The sequence below is a fragment of the Pseudorasbora parva genome, chromosome 8 (assembly GCF_024679245.1).
Source record: "Pseudorasbora parva isolate DD20220531a chromosome 8, ASM2467924v1, whole genome shotgun sequence".
Classification (NCBI taxonomy): Eukaryota; Metazoa; Chordata; class Actinopteri; order Cypriniformes; family Gobionidae; genus Pseudorasbora; species Pseudorasbora parva.
The window spans coordinates 28,627,272-28,646,393 of NC_090179.1; the positions used below are offsets into that span (position 1 = coordinate 28,627,272).

A 19,122-nucleotide genomic window follows, 5' to 3' on the forward strand; every position below is an offset into this window, starting at 1 on the left:
CTATTTCTCTCAATATTTAAAGGAGTACTTCAGCGCTGGGAAGATGAATCTGTATTTAAATTGGGTCATTAATGTAGTAGAAATGTACTAAAATGCACTCTTAAAGTACTGATATGTACCTTTTAAGGTACTACCATTTAGGGGTGAGTAAGGTACAAAGATGTAGCTTTTCACTTTTGTACCTTAGGGTACTGCCCCAGTGACAGAACTGTACCTTTTTTTCTGAGAGTGTAGGAATTAATTTGAGAAGTTGAAACACTCACTTTGCTCCGCCGGCCACACTGTTTGAATGCCTGCAGCTGCGAGCTGAGCTGTGAGTGAGATCCCATTCCCTATGTGGGGATTGAAAATATGCGGAAATGGCTCCCTCTGCTGGCTGCAGTCTTTAACCTCTGGCCAAAAATTCCTCTGATGCCCCAAACTGACGATATTTGCATCATGGGAGGAATTTTTCCAGAAATAAAATGCATAAATCTCTTGTCTCAGGGGGATATGAGAGAAGGAATCACAATCATTCGAACATACTCCAGGGTTTCTACTGATACAAAGCCATATTCTACTGATACAAAGCCAAGATTGAGTTCCATGACACATCATCTTTTGTATACTTTGCGCTGAAAATGCAATCAATGGCTGTAATCCTAATTTATCATCCTCCAAAATGTCATTCAGATTTCTTCCCTGAGATTAGTGAGCTATTTACTCTTGTCTGTGCTAGTTATTCATCTGTAATTTTTCTTGGTGATTTCAACACACATAAAAACACAGTACTTTGCAATCAATTGATGTATGTACAGATATGTACTACTGTGTCGGACCTACGCTGTAGCCTCTACACCGTGGGCTACGTGTTGATTTTAATTTATACTTCTGCGTTCTTGTCCGCACTGATGCGCAGTTATGCAGATGCAGAGGGAGCACGTGTATCCAAAAGTTACATTAAAAAAAAATCATCAAGTGTATTTTGTCTGGTAATTATGACATTTAACCAATATTTGAGATGTTTGAAACACTATTTGACTGAAATTAGTAATAATCTCAGAAAATAATTTATGTAAAAAATGACTAAAATTTTTTTAACTAAAACTTGACCAAGAAATAGAGTTTTCTTTTGACTAAAACTAGACTAAAATGAGGCTTTTAGTCGAATAAAACTTGACTAAGATACCTTGAGTTGTCTTTTGACAAAAACTACAAGACTTGACTAACTAAAAAAAACATGTGAATGACTAAATATGACTAAAACTAACAAGGACATTTAGCACAAGACTAAGACTAAATTAAAAATAGGTGACAAAATTAACACTAGTGTATCCCTGAGAGGAGGGGTTCTGGCAGACCAATAACAGCGCTTGCAGTCCACCTAGAATCAACGCGTTACATTTTTGGAAAGGTCAGGGTGAGTCGTATAGGCAATGCATGCTACACACAGCCTACAAAGTAGCTATGGCATACACTCGATGCAGAAGTATAAATTGAGCTTTACTCTACAAACTCTCTCTCTGCTTTTACTCTCATTACTTCTGCTGCCATAAGTGATCTAATTGTAAAGTCTCATTCTATATCCTGCCAGCTTGATCCTCCTACAGTTTTGCTTAAGATGTGTTCCTGAGGTTGAACCTTCTTAACACATTTGATAAATTCTAGTTTAACATCTGCTATTGTTTCAGAAGAACTAAAACTGGCTGCAGTGACCCCCATTCTTATGAAAACGGGCCTTGACCATCTAAACATGACCAATTACGGGCCAATCTCAAATTTACCATTCTTAAGTAAAATCCTTGAAAAAGTTGTGGCTTCAAAATTGAGATCCTACTTAAATGCTAATGGCCTTTTGAACCTTTTCAGTCAAGATTTCGCTTGTCACATAGCACTGAAAATGCTCTTCTTCATATGGTTAAAGACATTCTTCTGTTATGGATTCAGGATTAATACATATCTTGATTCTTCAGGATCTAAACTCTGCATTCAACACAGTCTTCCATTAAATACTAATTTCACACCTTTCTGATATAGGTATCACTGGTTCAGCTCTTTCCTGGCACATCTCCTACATCATTGATAGAAAATATTATATAACCATACAAGAGTATATAAAAGTGTAATATTATATAACCATATAATCTGCCACTGCTCCGCTTTCACAGGGTATTCCTCAAGGTTCAGTTCTTGGTCCACTTCTGTTTATCATTTATATATATCCACTTGATAACATCATATCATATACATGTTTGGACTGTCATTGCTATGCTGATGACATTCAAAGTTTTCTCCATCTCTTTTTCCCCATCTTCATAATATTGCACATCTTCGATCTTCTCTCACCCTGGTTGATGCTGAAATCTTAAAGCCTTATTCACATCACATAGGGATTATTATAATGCTCTATTTCTTGGACTTCCTAAAAAAAATTATTGCAAGGTTACAGTATGTTCAAAACTCAGCAGCCAGAGTTTTCAGCTCCACCAGGCGCTCTGCTAACATAACTCCTTTACTGCATGTGTGTGTCTCATTAAGTGCCAATGCTCTTAAATTAAGGAAATTTGCTTTCCCTTCCACTTCGTAATATATCATCTTTGTCTACCTTCAAGAACCAGCTAAAGCCTAGTTCAGACTGCACGATTTTCAAACTCGTGGGGTCACAGCTCTATTCACACTGCATGACTATCTGGGGCATCATTCAGTCACTGCTGTGTTCACACTGCACGATGGTTTGACGACAGAGGAGTTCACACTGCATGACTGAAAAAGAGGAAGAATCGCCGACAACTCTCTCGCTCTCCGGTGTGCAAACTACGTTTCCCAAACACACGTGCGATGTGACAAGTAAACAACGCAAGATCACACGTGCGTCTCGCGCGAGACTTGGAATTGTTATTAAAAATGATAAACTGCACAAAGTTTGCTTCAAATTGTATGTGCGCTGATTTGTGGAGAAAAAGAAAAAAGATTATGGCGGAAGAAATTGTTGGAGAGACAGAGGGAGCCAGGATTTTGTTCTGCAAAGACAGTTTGAGGTAAAAAAATAATTATTTAATGTGCTGCTGCTGTGGCTGGATGTGCAAATGTTTGGCCTTTGTTTCTGTTTGATAGAATTGTAAATATATCTATTAAAATACTGAAATTCTGCTTTATAACTCCTCCCCGAACCTCCTGCTGCCCTGTATCTCACTCTCTCATTGGCTGTCGGTGTAATTTTCAGTCAGAACGCTGTTCACACAGCAGGAGTTTGAATCGCCGACAGGTCCAGATATTTAGCATGCCAAATATCTCACCGGCGTCGGCGACTCGTCGGCGATTCTCTCTGATCGCGTCTTTGATAATTCACACTGCGTGATTGTCACTCGCGTGCACGAGCACCGATTTGCCTGTGATCTCGGGCATTTGTCGGCGATTTCACAAAACCTGTCGGCGACTCAAAATCGGGGCAAAAATCGGGCAGTGTGAACTAGGCTTTAAGATGTATCTATTTCAGTGGTTCTCAAATCTGTCCTGAAGTACCACCAGCCCTGCACAGTTTGCATGTCTCCCACATCTATTACACCTGATTCAACTCATGAGCTCATTAGTAGAGACTTCAAGACCTGGGCTGTGTCCCAATTTAGGGGCTGCATCCTCCTAAGGCCGCATTTGAAGGCCGATTGCGTCACCGCAGAGCGACGAGGCTGTCCCAATTCGAAGGAGCCTTCTAATGCGGCCTGCCGTCAGTGTTGCCAAGTCCGCGGTTTTCACGCCGAATTGGGCTACTTTTATGTTGTTGTTGCGGGTAAAAAAATATTTCCACGGGTTGATTTTCAACCCTGTAAGTACGATTTCGGCGTTCCACCATCCCCAAACGCACAAATTCAGGGGAGAATTTGGCCGCTCAATGGAGAAAATTGCATTGGGAGTTTTGGGTTAGTTTTGTTGCAGAGACCTGGCAACCCTTTCTTGACTCTGATCACTCTGTCTGGGTTTATTCTGCGATAGGCTGGGTGTACATTATCCCTTACTTATAGCCCCCCTTATCCAGTGATAACAATAGTCTATCATAAAAGCTGTGTCTACAAATGTTTTAACCAAATTTGAGTATCTAGAAATATGATTTCTGGAGTATTTTGTATACATGTATAATACATACAAAATGTATAGCTGCATCATATATTTAAAATTCCACCCCTGCCTTGCAGGTATACAAAAAAAAATTGGGACAACTAAAAAAAATACATGTATGCAAGTTAATAGACACATCTTTGCTGACATGTATTGCTGTTGTGTTTGTTGTTTTTAACAGGAATGTTTATTTTCTCTGCATTAGGATTGCAAGTGTCCTGGGACAGGTGAGGGAGTGAAAAACTTGGCCATGGTTTGTCCTCATTGATGAGGTGTTTGGACAGGCATTCTAACCCCCCTGTCCTCATGGCCTTCACCCCTGAGGACCATGGGCGTCGCTAGGCCCATTTCAGAGGGACTTCAGCTTTTATTTGTAAATAAAAAGTTATTTCTCTGCATTGTTTATTTTTGTAATGCAAATTATTTTTTTTATGAAACCAATAAATTGTTTACATATTTGTCATGCAAGTTTTGTAAATGAAATCAATTATTCTGTTGGCTACATTTATTTTTGTCATGTCAATTAATTTGTAAATGAAACAATAAATTGTTCTAAAAAAAATATTTACAGTACTTGTTTACAAGTATTTACAAGATAAGTTATGTTTAAGATGGGAAAAACTAAATAAAATGTTAAATGAACTGTACATAAAAAATAATGGAAGAAAGGGTTTTATGTAGACTTTTATTGAGCAGGGTGGAGACCCTGGATGGGCTGCACAATAGAGACCCTGCTAAAGCCTTTGTCAGCGGGACATCATCTGGGATCAGCGCATATTTCCACCTGTCCAACAGGTTTGCAGTGCTGACTCAGTCGACTGCTGCCATGTCGCTTAGATGTTTTCAGAAAGAGTGATGAATAAATTAAATGAACTTACATCCTCACAATCAAACCATAACATATTTTAACATGCATAACTGTTCTATGAGCTGAACTCTGCAGGACAGCGGCCCTCCAGGACCAATGGTTCCTATCCCGGATCTTGAGACTATTTTAGTGTATTTTATTTTTGGATTCTATAATGTTCATGTTTTAAACAATATCAAAATCTAATACCCATGTATAAAAAGTCAGTTTTTCATACAATATTTGCCTCTGAGATGAAGTTTAAACTCAAATACAGAGTAAATATATTTTGTTGCAGCATTTGTAATGTTTAGCAACTGTGACAGCTGCCGTTGAAGAGTAGCAGTAACAAACTGAACTGCCTAACAACAAAACAACTAAAGATGTTCACTTCCGTCCATTTACGTAATAAAGAGTATAAACAATATAAACTCGCATGTTGGTTACATATTAGTTGACATTTGAATATTTATTGCATTTTTTATTTATTTATCATTAGATAAGGCTACTAGAGTAAATTGAATCCCAATGCTTACGTTACATTTATGTGTAATCTGGCTTTCTTTTTAAAAAAAATCTGACGTCGCGGCGCGCAATGAATTCTGGGGTTGGCAAGGCTGCGAAGCATCCATCCGAGTATCCTTCGTTTCACAGGAAAAGAAGGACGCATTTGCAGGCGTTGTTTTGAAGGAGCCTTCGAAGGACCTTTGAATTGGGATAGCCTTCGTCGCGCCGCGGTGACGCAATCCGCTATACCTTCCACTGTAAACAAGTCTCGGTGCGTCCTTTGAAGGCCGCGTCGGCCGCGCACTTCGAAGGACACAGCCTTCAGAGGACGCAGCCCTTGAATTGGGACACAGCTCTGGAATGGGTTTGTCAGGTATAAGGACACATAGAAATCGTGCAGGGCTGGTGGTACTCCAGGACAGGTTTGAGAACCAATGATCTATTTAATATGTATTTTGAATAAAGTGGCTATATAAGGCCTGTGCTTGTAATGTGTATTTAGGTATGCAAATATATGTATAGCACTATGTAAAGTAGGGCTGTCCAAATTGCTAAAAAATGACATTCGAATATTCCCTCAAAAAAAACCCCACGAATATTCAAACTAATCGAACATTTGGTTGCGCATTTTGTCAATGACGTGCATTACGTCAGTAACAGGACAAATTAATACAAAGAGACATAACTACTTGTATAGGTAGCCTATTTAAGTTAACATTTGACAACGTATTACTTACACAAAAACAAGTAAATCAACTAGATGAAGCTGTTCTGTGCATACGAGCGATGAACGCCGTTGGAGTTTACATCATAATGGCCAAGACCACAGACCTCACTCTCTCTCGCCCTCACTTTTAACAGACACAAAATGCAATTAAAATGTCTGTCCAACATGAACAGGTCCCTCACACGACAACGAGATAAGTTTAGCCACTTAGCCATTGTTTAAATTCACCTGTTTTAGCCGGCTAGCTGTGTCTCGCGCTGAAGTCCCGTGGGGACTCAGCGGTAGACGGAAAATAGGCAGTCCAGTTGGGAAGAGCGTTGTGTGTGTAAAGCAAGATTATTTTAAATTATTGCACATCTTTCCTCAAGCCGAGTGTGCCCAAATGGAAGGATAAATAAAGTGTACATTACCTCCACAGTGGCTGCACCCGTCTTTAAAGGGGGGGTGAAATGCTGTTTCATGCATACTGAGCTTTTTACACTGTTAAAGACTTGGATTCCCATCCTAAACATAGACAAAGTTTCAAAAACTAATGTTGGACGTTTGATGGAGTATTTCTGTTTCAAAAATACTCCTTCCGGTTTCTCACAAGTTTCGGCAAGTTTTTTTCGAGTATGGGTCTACTTGACGTTAATAAGAGCGGAAGGTCCTTGTATGGGCCGTACGGGCTCTTCTCCCGGTAGGGTGCGCGCGCGCGTGACTAGAGCACGCCGTAAACAGTCTCTCAGATGCAGATCCAGTCGTCCGTGAACACTTATGTCGCGCGCCGCGCTCCACTTTATTCCTATGGGTGACGTCGAGCGACTTCAACGCTTCAGCACAGCATTCCGGGAAGGCAGCGCTGCATTTGAACCGATTTGAAAGCAGAAATGACGGGAAGCTTCACAACATCGTTTCAGTTGCGTCTCAAAATGGATTTACACACCACTGCTGTCAGGACTTTACCAAATCATACCAAAGAAGTGTGTTTTTGACGGAGCAGTCCCAGCGATAAAGGTTCGGTCCTGCTTTGGAAGCAGCCGGTGAGTTAACTTAAACTGCTTCAAATGTCTCTGCTTTTGGCTACGGACGCATGAGTAAACATCAGTAAACGACACGATCGCGTGCTTCGTCATTCAAATGCGCTAACGGTTACTCCATTGTTGTTCTGTATAACGTTACAGTATTCTGACATGCAAAACCGTTTTGCTTGCTACTTCTAAGGTCTAGTCGCATACAATAGTCCATAAACCGAATCATGTCCTCATACACTGCGAGTAAAGACAGAAATGTGGAGAGGCCATTAAATACAGTAACTTACATACCACAGAGATGGACGTCCTGACGTTGCCGTTTCTCCTGTTCAATTTATTTCTCCCTCAGATTTGATTCTGGATCATTATCTGTATTAGCTAAGATAGCGATGGGTTTCTCCACGCTTGAGGACGTCACCGCGCTTGTCATTCTTTAGCTCCGCCCACACGATACGCCTCCAGGCGCTCGGTTTTTTCCGGAAAGACTCGGTACAGCCTATATTTCTTTTATAAATATGATAAAACTAAAGACTTTTCGGAGATATGAAGGATGCAATACTACTCTATAGGTACTCAAGATTGACATGAGATTGACTGAAACTGAGTGTTTAACCCCCCCTTTAACCACGGAATGGCATTTTTCTTCAACCGGCACGGCTGTGTTGTGTCTTTATAAGTTAGTCAAGTGTTCGCTGCAAATTTTTACAATTTGGAAAGGCACAAACGCAAACAATTTTTTCTTCACTCATGAGCCCAATCGGATCATCACTCTAGTGATGTCCGGTCACGAACGAATCGTTCTTTTGAACCGGTTCTTTTTAGTGAACCAGTTCACCAAATCAGACTGAATCGTGCTAAACGGTTCGCATCTCAAATCAGCGCTGACCACACACATTATTTTAGTTACTCACTTTCTGACATGAGTGACAGTCCCTCCGAATAGAAATAAACTAATGTCTTGAATTATATGTTGTAACTCCAACCGTTCACTGAACTGAGTCATGTTTTGCTGAGAGATATGATGAACTCACAAGCAGCTGATACTAAGCATGAGCGAGTAACTGAACGAGCAGCGGCCCTTTCCTCAGGATCAGCAGTAAAGTTACAGAATCGAAAACTATTTCTCTCAGACACGTTCAATACTGAGGACCGACAAGCCGATGAGCAGAGCCTCTTCATAAACACGATGCTCTTCTCGACTTTCCGGGTACCGCTGCATTCCCACGGGACTTCAGCGCGAGACACAGCTAGCCGGCTAAAATAAGTGAATTTAAACAATGGCTAAGTGGCTAAACGCATCTCATTGTCGTGTGAGGAACCTGTTCATGTTGGACAGACATTTTAATTGTATTTTGTGTCTGTTAAGAGGCACAAAGACACCCATTACGTCCATGCCCCCAATGCTGCCGTTTTAGCTGAGGGGGGGCTCTGGGAATTAACTGTAATAACTCCGCGTTGCAAGCACCAATCCCATTCGTTTTTTTTTCTATAGACTGTACTCACAAAGATATAACGATCAAGATAAACTTAAAAATTCACCGGAGTTGTCCTTTAAGCAACAACTTCTCAAATGGAGATTGATAAAATGCAGCTTACTTTTTTATTGGTGTTTTCAGATCATCCGCGCGCAAGAAAGAGCTCGCGTTCGTGCTTTCGTCAGATTTCAGTAATTAAATCCCCCAAACAGAGCTTTTCTGTGAAAAAAACCCCCGTATGCATCTGGTGTTTTACCTAAACATGTCCAATCTGGCAACCATATGCATGAAATGAAACACCAATAAACAAGTAAGCTGCATTTTATCAGTCTCCATTTGAGTTGTTCTGCTTAAAGTGTGTCATTCAGCCTACATTTAAGACTCGTCTTTTTTCGTCAACGATATTGCATGTTTATATAACGTTAGTCACAATGTAGGCTAAAGTTACGCAGTGACTGTGATGCAGCCTAATCTGTAATACAAATAGGCAAAAACATCATAGGAAACACCATACATCAGTTCTCAAAAATGAAATAAATATATAACTTATATTTTTACAAAAGGAATAGCCTTGTCAAATGACTATTGTTTTAACTTATCACTACTTACTGCTTGCAGTAGAGTACAGGAATACAGTTGTAATTGCCACTTTCTTCAGTTTAAGATGCTGAGCAAAGCATGGTTGAAATGGGCCGAACAAACAAACGATCTTGAATTAAATTGTTGTGGTATCGGATTATAAACATCAACCATGACTGTTGACATTTTTTATCTTTGGGAAAAGGAAAAAAAAAATTCTCCTGAACAGCCTGGAACATGAAGCGTGTCCATGCGAGCAGCTTGTTTTGATGATTCGCTCCCATTTCCGCCTGACAATGCACTTGTTTGGACCGATGCAAATGTTGGGGGTGTGAATATAAATGATCCCCAATGCTTGCGTCACTGTTGGGTTTAGGTTGAGAAGAACTTTTTTTCCCATTGTGTTATGGATTCATGAGATTTACATAAGAAGTAGGAGGCAATGATGTTTGAGACTCGCAGTATGTGATGTCCATGTACTGAACTCTTATTATTTCACCATGGCAAGGTTAATTCAATTTTTCATTCTAGGGCACAATTAATTTACGTTTTACAGCATATTGAATGCTCCGAGCGAGTTGTGCTGTAGTAAACATGGAACTTTTCCTTGACATGAAACGGTAAATAATCAAACCAGTGGAAGCAGTGCATTTATCCTTTATTCGTGCATTATCTATTGGGTCAGTACAGTAGCCTACACTTTAGTAATGTTTCTGTTTAAAGTTAAATATAAATAAGGCATGGTTTGCTAACTGCATCTTGCATAGCTTGCATTCAACTTTATCTAGCGGCTCAACAATTTTACCTCCTACCGACCAGAATTCAAAGTACTTCTAGACATGGATTTTTAGATTTTGGAGGGTTAAATTGCTTTCTCTGCTGCAGTCGAGTTGGGCTCTGCACTTTCTGCCATCTTCCATGCAAGATGCGTCAACTTTCAGCATTGATGCTGTGGCAGACAGTGTGACTCCTGTGACCTGTCCCTAACCCTTAGGAGAGCCCATGAGCAAAGCAGAAAGCCACACCTATACTACCGCGGGCGTTTTTTCCCCCACTTTTTTTTTTTTTTTTGAATATTAAATTTCAAATTCGAAATTCGTTCTTTTTTTTAACAATTCAAATATACAGTCACCTAAAGGATTATTAGGAACACTAATACTGTTTCACCCCCTTTTGATTTAAGAACTGCCTTAATTCTGTGTGGTGTTGATTCAACAAGATGCTGAAAGCATTCTTTAGAAATGTTGGCCCATATTGATAGGATAGCATCTTGGAGTTGATGGAGATTTGTGGGATGCACATCCAGGGGATGAAGCTCCCGTTCCACCACATCCCAAAGATGCTCTATTGAGTTGAGATCTGGTGACTGTGGGGGCCATTTTGGTACAGTGAACTTATTGTTCAAGAATGATTTGAGCTTTGTGACATGGTGCATTATCCTGCTGGAAGTAGCCATCAGAGGATGGGTACATGGTGGTTTATAAAAGGAATGGACGTGGTCAGAAACAATGCTCACGTACACCGTGGCATTTAAACGATGCACAATTGGCACTAAGGGGCCTAAAGTGTGCCAAGAAAACATCCCTCACACCATTACACCATAATGGTCCATAACCCTAAATGCATTGAAGCAACTGCCATGTGATTGGTTGATTAGATAATTGCCGTAATGAGAAATTGAACAGGTGTTACTAATAATCCTTTAGGTGAGTGTATATTCAAATTTAGAATATTCGTTGACATCCCTAATGTAAAGGGACCTTGAGCTATGGAAAGGCACTATATAAATAAAACTACTTCTTCTTAATGGTTTATGTTCATGACATGACCATTTGACTTCTTAAAACTTGGGTAGATTTCAGCAGCATGGTAAGAACTGTATTTTCCTACTTTATGACAGCAGACTGACATTATATGACACAAGGTACTACAATATTTTTGTCCCAAAAAGTGAAAACATTTCAATAAATGTAAAAAAAGCTCTTTAGAACAGCCTCAGTTACTGTAACAAGTTATTGTAAACGTCTGAGTAAACCTCTGAGTAAACTTCTTCCCTTATTTGACTGAGTAACAGTCTATCTACCTGATTTCTCAGAGTCCTCAATGTAATCTATGAGTCAGACTGTCATAGCTGTTAATGTCTTTAAATTGTCTTAATACTGGAATGGGCTCAAGCAATAAAACAAGAGATTACTTCCTCTTTGAGAGCCAAGAAGCACATGAAAGGAAGATGAGACGACAACCACTGCACAAGTCATACATACGCAGCTCGTGTTACCTATTTTACAGCTTCTAGATGCACAATACATCAAAAATACTAATGGTCTGATACTCTGATCACAGATAAATATTCAACAGTCAACAGAGGTCCTATAAAAAGAAAAAGAAAAATGTAAAACAACAGAGCAGTGCAAATACTAGAAGACTAAATTAAGTGCCTATGCCCTGTGTATGCCCCCAGCAGACTCTGAACTGAGAGAAGGAAGTGCACACTGATGCTGAGAAACAAAGTGGGCATGTGGCCAGGACTGCAGGGAGAGGAGGCGGCGGCACACAACACACTCAGCATTCAGCCAGCTTACAGTCTCAACTCTGCACCAGTGTTAATTTCGTTGATGAAAATGTTCGGCAAAAAAAAAATTGTACTAACTATTTTAAGTATTAAAATATTAACTATTTGAAGTAAATAGAAAACAGTTTTAAATGACAACATGTGACAGAAATATTGACATTTTCACCAAATAATAAAAACGAGATGAGAATATTATGGAGGGACGTTTTGGGAAGAGATCCAGTCAGAGCTGATGTTCTGCATGATAGATGCACATATTTGAATTGTAACCTGCTGATCTACTCGGTGGGTCATAAGTTGGCATACATGTGCTGCATGTAATAAAATGATAAAAAGTGTAAATGTCTATAGAAGATGTCAAAAATGTCACGAGAGATCAATTCTGTCTGGTTTTCTGTGCACACATAGAAAGCTGCCTCTAGGGTTCAGCAGACTGAATTGAGCTTGTGTCTTTTTACTTTTGAACAGACAAATGCAAAAGGGAGAATTTCGGATGTGTATCAGTGTATTGGATCCATGCATTCAGCCTTAAAGTAACAAACATAAGTAATGATAATCAAACAACAAAAGAAAAAGAGAAATCTACTCAATGTGAAAAACAATGTGACTGCTTGAAATAGTGAAGGATGTGTAAGCAAGTTGTTATAAAGAATGAATATATCATTAACGATAATTTTGTTGTTCCTTTATGACAAGTGGTTTTATTTAATTTTAAGATAAATAAACTTGTGTTATGTCACAGCAGTTAATCTGTGTCTGTATTGCATGTTCAAGCCTATATAATTCATATTAACAGGTTAATAGAGGTTTTCTCTAGGAGAATCAGTTCAGAGTCCTGCAACGGGGTGGGGTACCCCACGAATCCGCGGGTACCCGCATAAAAGTGGCTAAAACGGGTGTATTATGACATTTATAAAATTCACGGGTGAGGATGCGGGCGGATAATTAACTCTGGGAGCGGGTAGTAGCGCGGATGGGCGGATGAAAAATATGTGCAATATTTCTGTGGCAAAGTGAACGAGAGAGAGAGAGAGAGAGAGAGAGAGAGAGAGAGAGAGAGAGAGAGAGAGAGAGAGAGAGAGACAGAGAGAGACAGAGAGAGAGAGAGAGAGAGAGAGAGAGAGACAGAGACAGAGACAGAGACAGAGACAGAGACAGAGACAGAGACAGAGACAGAGAGAGAGAGAGAGAGAGAGAGAGAGAGAGAGAGAGAGAGAGAGAGAGAGAGAGAGAGAGAGAGAGAGAGAGAGTCCTCTGAGGGAGCTCGGAAGCATATAAGGACGAGAGATCACCAGACCTGGATTTGACGTTGAGTTGTGTTTACTTTTTATTATGTGTGCGCACTAGGCAGATGTCCATGAGGGTCGTCCCACGTAACTTTCGTTTTGTTTGGTTAAAGTCTTTTAAATGTTCGCCGGTTCCCACCTCCTTCTTCCCCCATCGAACATACTGTAGGCTATTACAATTTCTATGTCCAAATTACCATTACACATACACGCAACAACGATATGCCATTTGACCCATCACGTCACCACCACTGCGACATTGAAACTTTTGTTGATGCCTCTCGGGTACGGATTTATTTTGAAATTTTCACGGGTCATGGGCTGGGGCGGGTCTCCAAAAATGGACCCGTGCAGGCCTCTGAATCAGTTTGTAAATTTTAGAGCTATACTTGATTGATGCATTACAATTTATTCAAGCTTTCCTAAGACAAAAAATCAATCACATGAGTCTTTAAGCATGTGAGTGTAATATTTGTCTCTGTCACTGGTCTCTTTTACTTACCTCTAGCAAACTGATACCCTGAAGCTTTGCTATGAAACAAATGAACCAGAGCAAATGCTCTGTCAAATTTTTTAACGCAGGCCATCAATTAATTGTAGTTTTAAAACCAGTGCAAATTTTACACCCATCCTTTGTTATATTAAATTACCCCATGCCTACATGAGCAGCCAGGGCAGTCGCTTAAGATGACTCCACAAATTTAAGTCATCAATTTGACATAGAACAGTGCAGGAGAGAGACAATCGTCCTTGCTGAATTACTGAGAGCATGAGGATGAGAGCGTGTCTATTAAAGGTAACCTTCCTTCATTCTTTAGATAAAGTGGCTGTGACACTGTGAGTAGATGACAGTGCTAAGCTTTGAGTCTTATTCTCTCCCTTTCACCTGAATCCGACACTTATGGATGAGGGCTTCTCTGAAGTTTACTTTCTCTCCGTGCACTACTATCTTCACTGATCTATCAGTGGTTGGATTGATCAGAAAGGGATGAGATGAAGATGTAGTACAATGTAAGGTTCCATATTTAATAATACAAAAATATATATATATTGCTGAGTGTGATTATCAAAATACTGCAGTTTAATTAAATTAATATATGAACTCTGGGTTTCAGAGAGAAGCACAACTCTGTTAATTTACACGGGTGCTGCCGTGTGTTCAGTGTTTTAGAGTGGCTCGGCTCGCAATAAATGCTCCTACACACAAACTGAATCTCTGCAAGCGCTAGGCCACTTATCACATGCATCTACTAACCATCTTCCCAAACTTGTAATGAGAAGCCCTTATAAACTGGCTGCTGTCAACAACAGAGAAGCTTTAAAGGCTCCCTGCAATTTTTTGCCAAAAAGCTTGAAGGTTTAATATTTGAAAATAAAAACAGACTGACAGCCATAAATATTAGTAGTCATTTTACAAATGTATTATAAAATAAAATTATCATCATTGTTGTTAATATTATACATTTGTATTCCTTATTAAAGTGAAATATTACAGTTGTAATATTTATTTTTTTGTTAAAAAAATGATTTAGTAATATTGATAACTATATTATTATTATTATTATAAAATCATAATGATCAATAATAAAAAAATTGCCAAATTTTGAAGCCCTTTGAACAAGTAAAACAAAACATCAAATAATTAAAAATCAATTAAAAATCTCAATTAGACTAGGGATGCACCAATCCAATACTCAGTACCGGTATCAGCTCCGATCCGCCATTATTTGCCAGATCTGGTATCGGTCAGACAGGACCGATCCAAATCCGATACTGTGCGTATAATATTCTGTGTTAAGCCCCAGTGCCCCACAAAAGGCACAAAAACATTATAAAGCATTATTAACAACTTGTGCACTATATTATGTGTTCTAAAGACATTTCATAGTTTAATGTGAAGTACAGATGAATATTTAAGTCATAAAACAAGGTCATTTCAATGCATGCTTCCCTCCGCTGCGGCTGTCAATCACTCTCTATTCAGCTTTTAAACAGTGCGTCACGTTCGGTTTAAACAGGCAACACCATGTAACTTTCTCCACTATGATTAATTGTTCCTGTTATTATGCGTGACTGTAGATAACGGTCTAATTTATTCTCCATCTATAGTAGTATTTTTGTCATAGATTGTGATTATATAAGTATTTTTTTATTTGTTGTTTTTCTTTAATGAAGTTGTCTGTATTTAGTTGATTGTTATTAACTCACAAAGTAATTACCAATTCAACACACTTAGGTTTAGAAATTATACATATATTTTTTTAACAAAACTGCATTGGAATTCGATTGGTATCGCTAGCTACTCAGAATTTTTAATATCGGATCGGTTCTGAAAAAATGCATCCCTAAATTAGACCCCCATTTCCTATCAGATAAATCAGGTGTATGAAAAAAAGAAAAAAAACCCTGCAACTACTCATTCAAGAAAAATAGGATTTTTTTTACTTCACACAAAAATGGTTCAACCATTTAGTGAACTTCAGATTACTTCAAGTAGGCAGCAGGGGAATAAGGCTCTTACTTTCTCAGGTGCTCGTGTTCTTTCAGAAAGAGCTCTGTCCGCCTGTTATTCACCCCCGAGCCACTCTTATATGTCCTGACAAGAGAAAAGAACATTAATTAGCACTTACACAGAAATATGCAATTACTCAAGGGTCATTGTATGAACATTATATTATAGAAACCCTGGCACTTCAGATGAAGTGGGGGTTGGGTTTACATTGAGGGTTTTTCTTCATCCTCTGCCATGCACAAACACACACTCTCACTCACTCTCACTCTCTCTCTGAGCAAGCATTTAGTGTTAATAATGAATGAACACTGTGCTGGGAAGAACAGCCCTTTCCCAAGAGTTTGTCAAAGCAAATGAAAGACACAAACACCCCCTCTGCTTGTGCAACATCAGCTAGGCTATTTGAAAAAGCCAGACACTGGCTTCACAGCACAAATTTAAAAAAAATCTCCATCTCAGATGGGAGAGTTTATAAGACTGGGAATGTGGGAAAGGGTTGTTGGAAATGGCAGCCTAAATGACAGCCATAGATGAACTAGACTCCACCCTCCGGTGGGTTTTTCTCTGTACCTATTCTAAACAGACTGATGTAGAAGGGATATTAATCCTGTTTCTATGGGATTACACCTGCCCGCTGGTGAAATCAACTGTCAGTTGACACCAATCAAAGTGACAGGGCACTGACAGGCAACTTAATCATTCCAACAAGGCTTTAAAGGGCAGTGCACTAAATCACACAGGGGGCTTTGTCATTTCTGCCTGCTGACATTTATATAGCACTGTGCTGCTGATCGATGGGGAGTTCGGAAACAGGAGGAGCACATTACGCACAGCACGCATGACACGCACTACACAAACTCAAAGAGTGAGGCTTCAGTAGTCTGACAGAAACTAGAGACTTTACAGCTTGCACCACAGAAAGTAACTGGGTACGAGGTTGCAAACACTGCTCTGCATTGGTTGAGTCAAATCCAGTAGTGCATTATCTCCCTCTGGGGGTAAATACGTACATTACAACTTATGACGTAAACATGAATGATTATTTTCACCTTTGGTAACACAGATTGTGCCAGTATGATAAGCAAAACACTAAACAACAGTGGGTTTAAGATATTATAATCTATCAACAAGGCATACACATACTGTTAAAAATGTGGGGGTCAGTAAGATTTTTTTTTTTAATTATTAAAAAGAAATTAATATTTTTATAAATATTAACAAGAACACATTAAACTGACCAGAAGTGGCAGTAAATACATTTATAATGTTCTAGAAGATTTATTTTTCAAATAAACTATATTCATTTTATTCATCAAAGAGTACTAGATAAAATGTAACCAGATTTCCACAAAAATATATTCAAATCAGAATATTATAATTTCAGAAGGATCATCTGCCTTTGAAGAGTAATGGCTTCAAAAAATACAGCTTTGCCATCATAATATAAATTACATTTTAAAATATATTCAAAAAGAAAATTCTAAAGAAGTTATTAAAAATGATATTATTAAAAAGTTAATTTTGTCTTGGTAAGCACAAGATGTTTTTCCTTTAAAAAAAAAAAAAAAAAAATCTTAAAGATCCCAAATTGAATCTTGAATTTGAATGGTAGTGTATAACAATACATGTTCATGAGATTACTGACTGATTAGGTCAAATCTGTGCAACATTCTAAGAGTAACCCATTCAAAACGTGAGAATGAAATCTGCAGATATGCTGTCCTCTGTACTGAGTAAATAAGTGTATTGTTGGTCAGATGAGTAGAAGGAGGTGGCTGAGCTTGAGGCAGAGGGGGACGTACACCTCACGTGAGTAAATACAGGTATTAAAAATACCATGCTGCAAGAGATGGATTGAGCTCAAATCCATCTCTGACAGTTAGCTTATTTTGACTGAAAAAACAAGTGCAATAGCAATTGCAAGGAGAAGCATGGAGTTTTTCCTCACCATATATGGTACCGGATAACTACTTCAGGGCACACAAAAAAGCAACCCAAAGGGGTGCCAGAGCATTGCAGCTCAGATCAATAAGTCATTATCCAGCCCTGCAGTCACAACCTCATGGTTACAACCAGAACCATGTCAAATCTATGCCTGCAGAACCCCACAGAAACCTTGCATAGTCTTTGAGTATTTTTCTAAATTAATTATAATACAAATTAAGGTGTAATATTCCCATATCAGCTTAACATTTTTAAACCTATTGACCGGATTTTCCTCCAAAATCAGCACAGAAAACGAGGGGGAAAAAATCCATACACAAGGGCATTAATTCGACTCACTTTAAACTATAAAGATCAGTCGGAAACTATTTTTATGGAAAATTATTTAATTTCCTATATAAGGATTTATAATACAGATGAGTTACACATTGGATGGGGTTGGTCTTCAAAACCTTTTTAACTTTAAAAGGAAATTTAAAAGAAAACTCACTCAATGTCTTTTCTCACAGATCCCAAAAGATCCTCTCTCTCCCTGATTGCCAAGAAGTTTAATTTGGTTTTATGAAATTCATGCGTGTAGTCCTACAGAAGAAAAACAGAGATGAAGGGGTTAAAAATAACAACAACAAGCTAGGCCAGATATGTTGATGTTAAATACATAATAAATCCACTACCGTTCAAAAGTTTGGGGTCAGTAATTTAGAAGACTTTCTCGGTGCTCGTCAATGTATTTATTTTGATAAAAAATACAATAAAAATACTAATATTGTGAAATTATTACAACATAAAATAAAGGTTTAAACATATATTTATGCATATAAACATATAATACATTTAAACCTTTTGTAATGTATCTCTTTGATAGCAAAGCTGAATTTTCAGCATCATTACTCTAGTCTTCATTGTCACATGATCCTTCAGAAATCATTCTGATAAGCTGATTTGCTGCTCAAGAAATATTTTTTATTACTATTATTATTAATGTTGAAAATAATTTTGCTGCTTAATAGTTTTGTGTAAACTGTGATTTGTTTTTTTCAGGATTCTTTGATGAATAGAATGTTTAAAAACATGACACATATTTATAATAGAATATGAAACATTACATTGTAACAATATCATATTTACTGCCACTTTGGATCAATTTAATGCTTTTTTTGCTACTAAAATAATGATTTCTTTCATAAATAAATTAACGCACTGACCCCAAACTTTTAAACGGTAGTGTACATACAGTACATGTACAATGATAGCTGGGAAGGCAGCTGTTTGTGGACACTAATATCACTTGTAAATCACGGAGATTATTTTAATTAAATGAGTTTATAAACGTTAAAAAAAAACTTGCCTGTAGGATGTCTCTGTGCCTCTGGAGAGTGTGCATTAGAGCAGCATTCAGAGATGTCACTCCCGGTGTGCTTGTATACTCAGCCATCTTGTCATTCACTCCTGTCAGCTTTAAAACACAGGAAAGATTAAAGGGGTGATAAATTGAGAAATCAATTTACCCTTGAGCTTTTGATATATAAAAGGTCATGGTGATATTATCCTGCAAATTTCAGAGCTGA

The 19,122-nt window shown here is 38.4% G+C and overlaps 1 protein-coding gene across 2 annotated transcripts in view; it reads right to left on the reverse strand.

The window, feature by feature from the left end:
• Nucleotides 1-19,122, reverse strand: part of gosr1 (golgi SNAP receptor complex member 1) — a 46,934-nt gene that overhangs the window by 24,505 nt on the left and 3,307 nt on the right. For both annotated transcript variants that reach the window (XM_067450653.1, XM_067450652.1), the window contains exons 4-6: nucleotides 18,903-19,010; nucleotides 18,045-18,136; nucleotides 15,620-15,694 (exon numbers count right to left, since the gene is read on the reverse strand). In XM_067450653.1, the coding sequence (XP_067306754.1) occupies nucleotides 15,620-15,694; nucleotides 18,045-18,136; nucleotides 18,903-19,010 (275 nt within the window). The remainder of the gene's footprint in view (nucleotides 1-15,619; nucleotides 15,695-18,044; nucleotides 18,137-18,902; nucleotides 19,011-19,122) is intronic.